Here is a 14,632-nt window from a genome sequence, read left to right as displayed (position 1 = left end):
ACACGGAGACGCTCGTTGCCCCGGCTTCTCAGAGGGAATGGCAAGCCCACAGGGGAGGCCGTGTGGGGCTGAGTGGGTGGCCCTGGAGCCTGCAGCCCCACTCCCCTCAGCGCAGCCTGACCCAGGCCTGGGCTGCTCTGCTGCCTCGTCCTGGGGCTCGCCGGTGGCTTCAGCCGTTGTCCGTGGGAAAGGCCTGGCCTTCGCTGGTGGCATGGCACAGGCCCTGTGGGGTGGCCTGTGGGGGAGAGGAGGAAGAGGAGCCAGGGGAGACCAGTCCTGTGCGGAGCACATCTGAAACGGAGAGCAGCCCCAGCAGCATCTGTGCCATTGCAAGCCTTCTTCCTGCAAGGAGACGAGGCCTCTTCACGTAGGTTGTGAGCACCTTGCTGTGTCCCTGTATGGCATGTAGGCCCCGTAGACAGCCGTAGACCTGCTGGGAGTTCAACTGGATGGTCCCTCGTGTCCTGACTAGCCTGAATTATCATATGGCTTCGTCCTGTTGCTGTAGCTGTAATGCCAGCATGAAGGTGAGGTTCCTCTAATGTGTTGGGCTGCGATTATGAAAACTGAGGTACTGAAGTTTTTTAGGGCTTTCTTGCTAGGCCATGAGCTTTATACTTAAAATCAGCTGTGCTGAAAACTGGCTCTGCAAATACCTTCCATACCACCTGAATAAATACACTGTGAACAGAAGAACCAAGGGAGATCTAGGGTAAAAGACGAATTTAAAAAAATCCAATTTCTGATAACCTAGGATATTCTATCAGTGTCCTTAGCTGTGCTATCCATGCAGGAATGGCGCAGTTGCTCTGCAGTCAGGTGTCTTTGGCTAGAGAGCTTATATAATAGCACCTTTTTCAATCCTCTTTTTAATCTCTCCCAGCACTCAAAGTTCCCTGTGCCAGAGCTGAAGTGCCTGAAGGAAGAGAGGGGTTTTTTTTGTCATGGAGGTAATGTGGAGTCATGCAAATTCCATTCTGCTCAGGCACTTTGTCTGCATTAAGTATTTTACTCGGAGAAGATGTCTTAGAAACCTGGTGCCCTCTTCTCTGCAACTGAGGAAGCTCCCTTAGGAGTTCTGTTATCAGCTCTTTATCATAGACTTTTAACCTTGGCCTGTGTAGCCGCAGGCGTACTATAAAATAAAGATTTATTATTTTTTTTCTTATTGGAGGGAACGAGCAGGAATAATGAGAGTGGAATCTCAAAGTTTTCTGCATGTGTGTCTTGTACCTGAGATGCCACGTTCACATGATCATTGATAAAACTGTCTGCAAAGATTAAACTCTCCTGATAGAAAATTAAATTTATTAAGGCAGGTTCTAATCATGGTGTTGGCTACTCTGTGTTTTTGAATAGTTACATGTTCTGTCTTTAATCAAAACATAAAATCGCAATGACTTGCTAATAATGACAGATCAGATAGTTGTTATTGTCTAACAAACAGAGGAAAGCTTTCATATTGGATGTTTGCAAAGAAATAGCTCAGCAAACTTGCTTGTGGAGCAAAATACAGCACTTGCAGCACACATAAGGAGAAGTACTGGTTTCTGAAAACAGCTTTTTAACCAGATGACTTGCACATGATCTCACTGTTTTCTTGCATAGTGCCTTTACCCTTTGAATGCTGTTTTCTGTTTTGGGCTGAGTCTCCTGTACCTATTTGTGTGGCACAGAAGCTTGCTGTAGAAAAACTGCTTGACTGTCCCCTTTGCAAGAGGAGGGAGTAATCCTTTGGGGTGCTGAATATCCTTGAGTCTTGAGAGCTTCCAGGCTAAATCCATGCTGGCATGCAGGCAGTCAACGACTGAATAACCTAGGAGTTAGGGCACCTGAATTGTGGACTGGATCACTGTAGATCTGGCTTAAAAAAGTAAAATTAACAATATCCACTTTTGCAGAGCATTTTGAGCTTTATAGTCAGAGCGCTGTATCATCACTTAGTAGTATTGTATTTATTTTCACTTGAACAGCGCCATTGGTGTCAGTGGGACTTGCTGAAATGTGCTTGCTGAGGCCTTGAACCAGCAATACCAGAGCTAATGATCCTCTTCCCAACAGTTTTACTTGTTTGGAGAATTTTTTGACGTGCACAAATAAAGGCACTTAAAAAACAAATAGCACCTGATTTCCATATATAGAGTCTTTGGGAAAATACCACCCCATCAATTATGTATTTTTTTTAAACACTGCCTTTTATTTCTCTGTCTAAAGGGACCCATTTAATACTGCGAGTAATGTTCTGAGTAATACCGGGCTTGGCATAAATGAGGCGCTTAACTGAGTTCCTTATTTTTATTATCCATTGTCTGCTAACCAGTTTTTTTGTTGTTTCATTTATTTGCCTTTTCCCAGAGGAAGGAAGGATGGCAGCTCGGCGTGCGCTGAAAGCTGTCTTGGTGGATCTCAGCGGCACACTTCACGTTGAAGACTCGGCTGTGCCAGGCGCGCAGGAAGCTCTTAAAAGGCAAGCTACCTTTTTTGATTTCCTCTAATAGGTTATGTCAGTGCTGTTTGCACAAAGATGCTGCTTTAAGTAAACGGGCCCAAAGCTTCTGCCTTTTTATGCTGTCGTGGATAAGCAAGTACGCAGCCAAATTCTGCTTTTATTACACCTGCATTAATACCAAGAGAAATCAGCAAAGGGCCTAGATATTGAAAAGTCACCTGCAGCTTTCCTGAGTTGCTCTCTAGGTCTTATCTAAGTCTTTTCTAGACAGAAAAACATTCACAATGTTTCAGCTAATTCATATGGGACTGCAGCCTTAACCAAAGTGGAAAGTAGTTAACTTAACCTGAACTACCCCATGCACACCAAAGTCACTTCAGCTCAGCTGTTCCTCGACGCTTTGTTTAACTACAGGAACGTGATTGCATGTCTAAACCCTTAGGCCTGTGGTGAGCTAAAGTGGAATAAAAGAGGATAACTTGGCCTAGGGAGCAAGGCATCTTTTGCAGAGTTCTCATTTCATTTGACCTTTCAGACAAGGCTTTGCTTTATTATTTTTAAAGTTTCTCTGCTAGGTAAACAACCTCAGGGTTTTTTTTTTAGTTTGAGGAACATTTGATAATAGAGCTCATCTTTTGTAGGAATTTCAACACATTAATAAACAGGACAGTTAAGTTCCTCTTCCTCCTCTGATGAAGGGGTGCCTGAAGAAACTGAGGCATAGTAAAATGACTTAATCTGTCTGAGTCACTGGCAAAATAGGATATGCAATGCCAGGTATCTTTGTACTGTGTTATGATACTATTTTCCTGGAGCAGTCACCTTGAAAAAAAACACAAAAGTGATGCGTACTATCATGGTGAGTGAGGGAGGACACCTTAAAATGCTGTGAGAGTAAGAATCAGGAGAGAGGAATAAGGGTTGAATTAAGGATGAGAAGTTTTTACTGGAGTGGTATTGGCTGCTTAGATTTTATAAAGCTAGACTGTTGCTCAGAGGGAAGGTTCACAGAGGGATTAGGAAACTCTGCATTTCTTTTGATAAATAATTCTGTGGAAATAATTGTCTCCTAAAGATGTAAAATTGCAAGGAGGTAAAAACTGCTAAAGTGTTTGGGTACAGAATAAGTACCCTTCATTCACTGGACCTTGCCTGCCTGGTGTTTCGTGCTGCAGGGGGAGCTTGTGCTAGGTGAGAGAGTCAGCATTCTCAAAAATCCATATATATATATGTATATATATATGTAAAAGTGGTGATGCTGTCAAGAAGAGCTCGGTATCTGTCCTGTCTGCTGCTTACCTCCAGGCAGTAGACTGGACAGAAGATGGCTTCTACAGAATCAGAAGACAAATGGGTTTATAAAGCCACTGATTCTCCTTTGTCTTCTGCTTGATTCCTACTGAGCTGTGCTCATGCAGGCCCTGTACTGGCTTTGGCAAGGGAGAGGGTTAGAGAAGCAATAAGGTGCAGAGAATCTGGTGCTCTTTGTCAGCTTCAACCTACTGTCACAGGTACGGAGAGCAGGTGTCATTTCATGTCTCTGCTTAGGTGTTTGAAAAAAACATTTTCTCATGCTCTTTTCTGCTAACCCATGTCATTGTCCTTCTTAAAGAGAAGCTGAAATGATTGGCATGCAGCTTGCTTAGGGAATAAATGGATAGATTCCACTTTTAGGGTTACTTCTTAGTATTGAGGTCCATAGGAAAAAAAAAAAAATTTATTAGCAGCCAGGGGACTTTTTTACCAGTTCATTCCTGTGAAGGATTAGCGTATCTTTCTGGGTGGCAGACCGGACAAGAGAAAGAAGTGGCAGGTGCAAGCAAGTCTCCAGCGTTGACCAACTTTATTCTGATGTTCTCCATGCAGTTGTGATGCCAGTGTTTGTTTCTATAGCAACAAACAGAGAAAGTGATGGTGGGGGAATAATTAAAGGGAACACCATTGAAATTGTCACTTAAAATTATTTGATTGTTTGGTTGCATGCACTGTCAGTGTAGGGCAATAATGCGGTTTTATGTGATATTGGTGTTCCTCAGTAAAGGGAGAAATGGCTGCAAAAGCTGACATAAAGTCGACACACAGGTAACGCAGGCTCCTAGAGCATCCTGCGTCTCTGAGACACAGCAGCTGTCAAATCCACTCGGCCTGTGGAGTTCAATATATTAATTTAGCAACAAGGTTCTTTTGTTTATTTATTTTGGTTCAGGGTGCTGTTGATCCAGAATACAGGGCTGGTTTATTTGTTTTCTAGTTTGAATTAAAAGGCTTTGCAAAGAAGTTGTTGTTGATCATAGATGGTTTTTGCCACTACTATGAAGATGGAGTTTGGAATCACCATTTTCCTCCAGGCTTTTCTTGGTAGAAGCAAAGCAGGGCGGGGACTCAGTCTTGTTCTGGCAGCTGTAATTCTTGCCATCTGTTTCTCATTGCCCTCCAGTCCACAGAAGTTAACAACCTCACGGTTCTTGTGTGGCACCAGTACTCTGGGATGTCTGCAGTCTTTTCATCTGCAGCCTTGAGACAAACAGTCCTTTTTCAGTCCCAAAGAGATATACGAGTGTGTAAATAGAAGAATGCTGTGACCAGCTTGCCTTTGTTCTTTATCCATCAGGCTGCGCAGTGCTCCAGTTACCATTCGATTTGTGACAAACACAACGAAGGAGTGCAAGAGAGACCTGCTGGAGAGGCTGATGAAACTGGGGTTTGACATTGCAGAAAATGAGATCTTCACGTCTCTGACCGCAGCCAGAAATCTTTTGGAGCAAAAGCAGGTGCGGCCTCTCCTCCTGGTGGACGATAAGGCCCTGCCTGATTTCACAGGTGAGGTGGTCAGACAACAGCATGAGGGAAGTTACTGAACAACTAAGGAAACATAGACATGCCCATGTCTATGTTTGGCTCTCCATTTTGTAGAATGACAATCATATATATACTACTAGCCATGATGAAGCGTGAGATATGGAACTCTCCAGAGTCATAAAGGTTCTTTCTTCCTTTTAAAGTAACATTAAACAATCTGAAGTCATAGCTTCTTGAGGAGTAGTGGAAATGGCAGCCAAAGCCTTCAAATAGTCAGGAATTAAGGTAAAACTTGATACTTTTTATTAATTTCCAGTGTAAAAAAAAAAAGTAGTACTTATCACTAGATCATCGGAGATTTGTTGCACCTACCAATGCTGATTTGTTTGATAGCAAGGATGTGTCAATTTGTTGGAAATCAGGTTCCCTCAGCTATTGCACAGAGGTTTTGCTTGTGAAGAGCTGAAAAGCCAGTCTGTAGGCTCACGCAGGAGGCTATTTCTCTCTTAATAGATTATTATTAAATGTAAAATCTCCAGGTAGTTATTGTTACTTATCTTGTATTGAACATCTGCGTCTCACTCCATGTACTTTGACACCTTAACTGGTGACAGAAAGTTCATCGCCCTAACTTCTCTAGATTGTCATCTCTAAAGAACTGGTTAAAACTTGCTTTACTTTCAGATGTTCCCATTTCCCTCCCTCAACAATAAGGGGAGTAGAAGATGATATATTCTAACTTGGGCATGTCTGGCAGGTCCCTGAAGCTAGGACAGCTAGTCTTTGACTTAACCACATCATTGTTTCAAAAGTAGTGAAGATACCCACATTTTTAACATACTCAGAGTTGAAGAATGTGTATTGTATATTCAGGCTTTCATTTAAAGTCAAGGCAGCAAAAATGTGGATGGCTTACTACTGCTCCCTGCCCCTTGCCTTGTGAACTGAAATCCTTATGGCTGGGTAATTGAAGTAGGTTCTAATCTTGCTAGGAGTTAGAAACCTTCTGTTAAATTTTAGTGCCATAGTCTAGTCAGTAATCTTGAGAAAGGTAGGTGTTCAGGAGAAAAGCCTCTGTGGGCTTTGAGAGCAATGAAACCTGATAATCTGTTTTATCTAACATCGTATCCAGAGAAGTATGCCCCCCAGCAATATTCTCTATTTGTGTTCTCAGGAAGGCTTTCTTGGGTCAGAAACAGCAGATACAGCAGTTATTTCACTGAAGGTAGTTAAATAGGCTTAATGTCCATGTATTTGGGATCTTTCCATGAGTTTTACAGTAGCTGATGTTAATTTTGTAAAAGATGGCAGAGATCAAGGTATCAGCAGAGTGCATTGGTGGCATTACCCGTGTTGCTTGGATCTGGGATGGATTGTTTTGTTTCTTTTTGCTGCAAGCAGTTTGGCTCACATTCTGTCAGTGCTCTTTTGAAACATTTAAGTACGATGGACAATGCTTTACATTCCTGTTAATGGCAGCAATTGAACTATTCTTGGATAATCTCTCTATAAAGTTGGTCACAGATAGATGAATGTAATCCATTCTTGGTTAAAGGACCCAGATGCTTTTGGGTGGTGTCACAAATCCACATGGCATCTCTCCGCGTACATTTTGCTGTCTGAGCTAACTGAAGGACACGTGGCAGGAGACATCAGCCAGCGGGCTGCCATGACACTCTCAGGAGACCCAGGAGCTCTAGTTGTCCCAGTACAGGTGTAGAGGATGTGCTGTGTAAAGGTGGAACAAACCCCGCAGCAAGTGCAGGATGCAGCTCATACTTAACCTGCCCTAAATAAAACTCTGGTACTACTGTTTCTCCTGTAGGTGCTACTCTGCCTCCATTGCTGGTTCTGTGCAGAGGTGGCACTGCCATGTAAAAACAGTTATGCTCCTCTGGAGCAGTGCGGGACAAAGAAGGTGCAAGCTGTTCTCAAAGGGACTAAACCACGTTAAAAAAAGACCTTCCAGAAGAGCCAAGACTAATCTAGTGTAATAACTTCTAGGTCATACTGCGATACTATCTTTGCCATCATAACCAAACTGATATGTAGAACAGCAGTCAGGCTTTATACCCTAAGTGGAGTTAGTTCTGTGACTAGGGGGAATAGAAAAAATGGATGGAATTCACTAGTCTTCCTGCTGTACTGTCTTACAAAGCAGATGAGTATATGTAGAAAGAGATTCTCAGGCAACAAAAAGTCATTCAGTTAAGAAAGTGATTTGTGCGGTCTGCTGCATTTCAGTGGAAGCAGTGAGAGAATCGCTGTTCGACAGTTGTTGTTAAAGACTATCCAGATGCAGAGTTGTGTTCATTGTGAAGGATGGCAGAGTCTGGATAGAGCAACACCTTTTCTACAGGTGCTTTCCTCATTTCTAAAAGACATAAAACTAGTCAATGTGATGTGTCTGTGTCAGAAAATGCTCATTTTTGCTGTAAAGTGATTAACTGCAATTGTTGACTGTGTACTTAAGAATAAAATTGTGTTCGCTCAGAGGCATGTTTTGATTTTCCAGGGATAGCCACCGATGACCCCAATGCAGTGGTGGTAGGACTGGCTCCTGAGCACTTTCACTATGAGATGATGAACAGAGCGTTTCGGTAAGTCAGCACCTCCTCGTGGCATTTGAAAGGTGGCTTTCTTGTGCTGGGCTCTGTACCTCTACATACGTGAGGAAATCCTTCTGGTATGGGGAAAAGAGGGTGGTAGCAGTATCACTGTTACGGAGCGTGGTTATGTCAGAGAGCCGCTAACCTCGGTGGATCTGGGGCCTTAACCATGAACTTCAGGCAGCCCAGCCCTGGTTTTGGTAGCCTTCAGTCTGTAAATAAACTACAGAAGTACAGTCACGGTTGTCATGGAGGTGAAAAAGTTAGCAGTGCTTCAAGCAGAAATACACAAAAACAAGGATGTTGGGAAATATTTGGGAGATGGCTTCTATGTTCAAACCTCAGCCTTTGGAGCCAAAATATTATAGGGAAGGATATCCAGTGTTGAGGGCAGATTATTCCTTATCTACCTAATGCAGGATATCTAGCAATATCTTTGGAAGCCTCTTGTGTTCAGGGGTGACTAGCACAATATGCTGGGCTAGATGAACTATGGAGCAGATCTGGTCTGTCTTACATCTAAAGCTCTTTGTTTTGTCTCTAGATTAAGGGGTAAATCAGATAAAATTTATCTGTGCCTGTCCATGCGCCAGGCTGCAATAGTGCATGCGGAGGTGTCCAGCCATGCGTCCTTCTCTCTAATTCTCGTATCTGCTCATCACAGCACTCTTGATTTTAACTCAAAAAAAAAAAAAAACCATTGGCTTGAAGAGGCTTGAACGTGAGCCTGTTGCTGAGTTTAGCCCTAGTGATGTGCCTTTTGTCCGTTGTGAAATGCGCAGAGAAGGGTCTTCTGAGCGTGCCCCTTACCCTGCACCGCAGCAGAGCCTGCTGTGCCTCCGTTTCCTTTCGCTGGGAGCTCTCTGAGCCCGCTGTCCTTCAGCGGTGGTTTAGGCCAAGCTGATCAGCCTAGCTTTGTAACAGAGGAGGAGTACCTGTCTGCACAGCCCATCCCAGCTGCGGGAATGCTAATGCCTGCGAGCAGCTGGTAACCAACTTTCAGTGCTATCTCAGAACTAAAGAGGACATCTGGTAACACTGGTTGACTTCATGCTGTGCTACGATACATGTGATGAGTCCTTTCCACTCTTTGCTCACAGGATGATGGCTACCACACAATTTTTCACCTGGAAATTTGTAAAAAAACCTGATCTTAAGCACCTTAATCTGTCTTTATAACCACTAAATCCAAAAAGGGAGCATCAATTACTGCTCACCAGTATCTCACAGAGGTTCCTTGTAGTAGGAAGCCAACACTGTCCTTATCTGCATGCCAGTTCTGTGTCATAAGAACACGTATTGACCCAAACTGACTCTCTGGCAGCGTCATTACTGCATGTTGCCCATGGCATTGATTTTAGAGTTTTACAGTGTGCTCATGAGTGGGCTCTTAATTTCACAACTGCATGAACAACCCATCATGTGTTCCAGTGCTTACATCACTTTATTGATAGTTCTGTCATGAATATATTAAAAGTTGAATGACAGTCATTAGCTGCCTTGGGCTGGAGACCTGGACACTGAAAACAAGAAACCAGTCATCACATTCAGAGTCCCTGCAGGCCCCAGGCTTCCCCAGGCCAGCACACGCAGGAAAGCCTGCAGAACTGGAGGTGGGCAAGGTTGTGTCAGGCTGGATTTGTTCTTTTTTTGCATTAAACACAGAATTGGACCCTTGCTCTAGTGATGGAAGGAAGGTGCTGAAGGCCAAATTTCGTCCCCTGCAGTGGGCAGAGCATATCCTTGCTGCCAGAGAGAGACATGGTACTCAACAGGGTAGCACGGAGTCCATGCTGCCTGGACATCCTATATCCAGGGCTGTCTGGGTGGTACAGCTGCGTATTGAGCAAGGCTGAGTCCTTCAGCTCACCTTGCCTTGCGACAGACGCATTCCCAGCCGCTCGGCTGCCTTTTCTGCCTGGAGGAAGATTTCATCCTCTGTGAATCTGTCCTGGATTTGCCTGGTGTTTTCCTGGTGCTGTGTTTCAGGCTGGACAGAGAGAGGCCCTAGGATGGGCTCTGAGCTTTTAACATCTCACTGACTTGTTCTGGGGTTTTCTCCCCTATTGAGGGTAAAGTGTTCTGCTGGTGTCAGTTTTGTTTGGTCTAATGAAAATACTAACTACTGGCCACATTCTTTTCTTCTCCAGCCTTATGCCATGATTTTATTCCTTGTCCTTTACTGCTCAGGTAATTAAGTCACTTGGGATTTGTATTGCTCATAGCAAGACTTTAAGGTGAATCTGATTAAATGCAGGTATCTATCTACAGTGCCGATGCTTGTATCATCTGAGCTGGTGACCTGGGCTCCTGAGGGAGAGAGGAGGCAATTGTAAGGCGTGGTTCCTTTTTTCCCCTAGTAGTGCTTAAAATAGGACAGTTGAACTGTGCCCTAGAAGTGCTTTTTCCTCTCCACTGACTGTGAAGAGCCCAGGCTGACTAATTACCTGGTAGGCAGGTTGATATCCTGATAATCAACCAATTACTTGGTTGATATCCAACATTAGGCTAGGTAAATCTAACCTGATATGAGTCCCAAACCGAGCTGCACAAAGTAAGGCCATTCTCTAGGCGCCATTTGAAATGACGGAGACTCAATTTTTCCTTTTGTATACATGGGATTTTGATGCCACATTTAAAAGAATTCTCTCAGGTGAGATCTTTCCTGCTGTGGTGCTGCTGTCAAATTACATTTTTCTGTGTCCTAGAGGCATCCTCCCATCGTGAACATACCTGGCTGCTCACAGACACACATGCCAGCTCTCTTCTTGTTGAGCTTGCCTTGGAACATGTTGATTTGATAGAGGTGTTCTGTGATAATTAAGTGAAATGAAATATTATAATTTATGTACTGCTCAGAGTACCCAGGCTGCTCTGCAAGCACGTGGGAAGGAGCAGGTGTCCTCCAAGGAGCGTACAACTCCCCTATAATTTGGGGCTTCATGCAAGTCAGTGGGAGTTTTCTCATCAGCTTAAACGAAAGCCAGTTCAGGCCTTCAGCTGTAAATATCATTTCTTTAATCTAATTTTTGTACTTTCATCTTCATTCATTCTTTAGGTTGATTTTGGATGGTGCTCCTCTTATAGCTATACATAAAGCCAGATATTTCAAGAAAAAAGATGGCTTGGCTCTGGGACCTGGACCTTTTGTAGCTGGGCTGGAATATGCGACGGACACCAAAGCGATGGTGGTGGGGAAGCCAGAGAAGACCTTCTTCCTAGAAGCTCTGCGGGGGACTGACTGTGCCCCAGAGGAGGCCGTCATGATTGGTGATGTACGTGGGGACCAAATACCTTATCACCCGCTAGTTAATGTAGTGCTCATCTCCACTGTGTGTATGACCTCCCAAATGCCACCAACTGATCTTTCTAAAAGTGCTGTGATTAAACCAGGGGTGAAAATCGAACCGTCAAAACTTGCAGGATTTAATGTGTGGTCTCTGGGGTTAGTTCTCTTACTTCAGAGGGCTCTAGAGAAGGCCTAACCGTCTTACCTCAGAGCACGGGCAAGAAATTGTTGATACGAAGTGCCTTGCTGTGTCTTTCTTGTCCTTTCTAAAATCGCCTATTTCTGCATGATTGGATTTCATGACTTGATCAGGCAAAAAGCACATAGTAAAAGTATTTCTGTTGACAGCTTTTCTGATAGGTCACTATAGGATTTGACTTGGTATAGCTGCTTTCAAGTAAATGGCTGGGTAGTGATGTGCAAAGCAGAAAATGTCATGAAAAACTTGTTCACAATTTGTGTCTGTGACCACTAACCAGCGGATCTCCTGCTGTCTCCCAGGACTGCAGGGATGATGTTGGTGGTGCCCAGAATGCAGGCATGCGTGGGATTTTGGTGAGGACTGGTGAGTACTCGATAGAGACATTTCAGGAGTCAGTGGCACATTCAGTGTCCTTGCCCTGGATACTGGCAGCCCCTGTGCCCAAAGCGAAGGCGCGCCCTGGGTCTAGCCCTGGTGCTTTGTCAAAGCCCGCCATTCCTGCCACGGGGCTGCTGGGAGAGCCCGTGTCCATCACTCCGTTCATTTTGGGCTGAATTCAGGACATGCCTTTCCTCAGCTGCAGCGTGGCAGCCTGTCAAGCAATAGATTGCAATTAAGTCAGGAGAGGCCATAGACTACGTTCAACATTTCAACCGCAGGGCTAGAGCACAGACCCCAAACTGGTATGAAGTAATAGATGGGGGCAGCTGATCTTGTAGGTGTGAATTTTTTGCTCTAATGACTCTAAAATCCTGAGCACTCATCAAAGAATAGAGAGAACTGTTAACTGTGACATCTTAGATTGCCAAAATCGGTCATACCAAAGTAACCTCTAATCATTTGGGAACTCTGATGGCATTCCCTAGTAGTTACAAAAGTAATTTTGCTTCAGACAAAACCTTAAGGGACTGACAAGTATTATCAATGTTATTGATGGTACCATGGACTGGGTAAGGTCTTTCTGAGGTGGCAGCTGCTCATGCCACCCGGTCCATGATGTTGAAAATGAAAGCAGGTAATCCTACTCTTCCTCATAAAACCCAGCAGGGAAGATAACATTATTATTTGAAGAACCTACAACACAAATATTGGAATAGTCAGTGAAAGAGTAGTGCCAGTACGGTAGCGTGAAACCAGTGAATAAGTAACACTACTTTTGAGCTAGAGCCACCCCGGAGGAATCTTCAGTAAGACTCAGTGCTTGTTTAGGGAAGACTGGTGGGCTATTTGTTGCAAGAGAACCTCAGATGAACTCAGATGAACCTCCTGCCATGTTTGGTTGTTAATGATCCAAGGAGGCTGTAACTTTCAGAGGAAAAAAGGAGACCCAAAGGAGCTTGGTACATCTGTCTTTTTGGTACTCTGTTACAGGTAAATACCGACCGGCAGACGAAGACAAAATCAATCCAGCTCCTTACTTAACCTGTGAGAATTTCCCAGAGGCAGTGGAACATATCCTAGGGCGTCTGCTATGAGCAAGGGAACAGTTGGTTCGAAGAGACATCTGTTTCACATCACTTCCTTTTACTCTTGCTTCAAAAATTAAGGTCACAGGATCAATTGCATGCATTGCATCAGAAACCTAGCCGTGAGGTCCTTCCGCTGGAGCTGTGAAAGGGCGAGGATGGGTGTGGGCCCCGGCGCGGTGACGGCGCAGCCCCTTTCCTGTAGTAGTTTCACGAGGATGTGGTGAGGGACCGCGAATGCTCAGCGAGTGAGATAGAAAGGCTACAACCAGCACAGCTGCCTTCCTGAATGACATGGGGAGCGTGGCAAAGAGTTCTGTTTTATTTTCAGTTTTCAAGAAATAACTGATGAAAAGCCCTGTTGGAAACTGTCACGTTTTGCGGCTGAATAAGCTAAACCGAAAAACCCACCAGAGGTACTCAAGCAGGTAAACCTCAAAGATGAACAAAGCCTTAGTCAGCCTGTAGTGATTTCACTGAGTACAGCTCTGCTCTAATTTAAAGGTAGAGATTATGTACATTTAGAAGCGACTTTTAAATTAAAATATCACCATTGTTTAATAAGAACTACTGTTGATATCTTTCCTCTCATTTAGAACAGATCCTGGTTTTTGTTTTTCAAATTTTACATAAAATTAAAACTGTCAGCATTTTACAGATGTTTTAATTAGATGCTGTTATTAAAAAGAATGGTGCAGAAACAAAAACCTGGTATTAAATGCCTTAGAGATTGTGATTTTTTTGAAATTAAACTTCAGCAGGGTCCTATTAATGCTACAGTTGCAACATTTCACTATTGTTGGGGGGTTTTTTGTTTCTTTTTAATGTTACGGGAAAAATCCTACACGAGCCATGGGGACAGATTCCACTTTTTACACAGTTGGTTAGTAGAGCTGGAAAACGAAATTTAATTCTGTAGAACGCAATGCTTTTCCTGTGCGCCAAATCCCCAATATGAACCAACTTTGTAATGATAGTAAATAGCTTTTCTGGTCCATTTGCAAACTGTAATAATCAAAGTCCTTTACAGTTGTTTTACAGTGCTCCTGAGCGTTAAATTATTAGGTTGTAATTATACATTACTGGAGGATTAATCTTATTGAAAATATAGTTATATAGGGTTAATGAGCCATGCTCATTCATTGTTAAGAAAAATCACCGCAATGTAAGGAGAGTTTCCCATTCGTTTGTGACCAGATTATCTGTCTGCAGTCTCACGTGGTGGGTGGTTACCTACCTTCAGCTTACATCTTTCTCTAAGACAGAATGCATGGACAGAGATGACTTTGCAGTAGAAATACAAGAAACAATAACCCCCCCCAGGACCAAGAGCCATCTTTAGACACTGTTTGTGTACCCTCATAAATTGTAACCTACACTTTAGAATAAATTCAGCTATCTAGTGTTCACCCCAACAATTCTGAACCCAAGTTTGTTTCTGCTTGGAGTATGTCAGGGAGGTCTTTGGCCCTTAGAGTTGGGTTCAAGAGGCAAGAGATCTATAACCAAAATCCTGTGAAGACATTTCCCATAAAGACTTCTGGCAAGGTGACTGATGCTGGAACAAAAAGAGACTGTCAGTGCTTCAGAGGTCCTGGAAAGCATGCAAGACCATCTAGAAAAGCAGCCGCCCATGAGTCCATGCAAGGAAAACACTGGCAGAACTGCAGAGGGGCTGTCTCGCCAAGCAAGAGGGAGGGTAATTGTGAGACCCGAGAGCGTGACTGATTAGAATTTCTAATTAAAAGATTAAAGCACATGTGACAGTCCTGACTGGTTACCTGGCCAGGTTTATAAGCAGAAAAGTCTCCAACTTGG

At 43.7% G+C, this 14,632-nt stretch overlaps 1 protein-coding gene across 1 annotated transcript; it reads left to right on the top strand.

Moving 5' to 3' along the window:
• The first annotated feature begins 2,356 nt into the window (after positions 1-2,356).
• HDHD2 (haloacid dehalogenase-like hydrolase domain containing 2) lies at positions 2,357-12,889 on the top strand. The gene is made up of 6 exons (XM_010281635.1): positions 2,357-2,467; positions 5,061-5,269; positions 7,764-7,848; positions 10,916-11,132; positions 11,648-11,711; positions 12,720-12,889. Exons 1-6 carry the CDS (start codon positions 2,367-2,369, stop codon positions 12,821-12,823), a joined length of 780 nt encoding a protein of 259 aa, XP_010279937.1. The 5' UTR covers positions 2,357-2,366; the 3' UTR covers positions 12,824-12,889.
• The last annotated feature ends 1,743 nt before the right edge of the window (positions 12,890-14,632 follow it).

The sequence above is a fragment of the Phaethon lepturus genome, unplaced genomic scaffold, assembly GCF_000687285.1.
Source record: "Phaethon lepturus isolate BGI_N335 unplaced genomic scaffold, ASM68728v1 scaffold34002, whole genome shotgun sequence".
Lineage (NCBI taxonomy): Eukaryota > Metazoa > Chordata > Aves > Phaethontiformes > Phaethontidae > Phaethon > Phaethon lepturus.
This window is presented reverse-complemented; position numbering and strand designations above follow the sequence as displayed.

Bases quoted from the DNA above. Each gene is read 5' to 3' on its own strand.
- HDHD2 (XM_010281635.1), top strand. From the start codon at position 2,367: ATGGCAGCTCGGCGTGCGCTGAAAGCTGTCTTGGTGGATCTCAGCGGC. The intron at 2,468-5,060 runs GCAAGCTACCTT...TTTATCCATCAG, and splicing joins GCGCAGGAAGCTCTTAAAAG to GCTGCGCAGTGCTCCAGTTA. The intron at 11,133-11,647 runs GTACGTGGGGAC...GCTGTCTCCCAG, and splicing joins AGGCCGTCATGATTGGTGAT to GACTGCAGGGATGATGTTGG.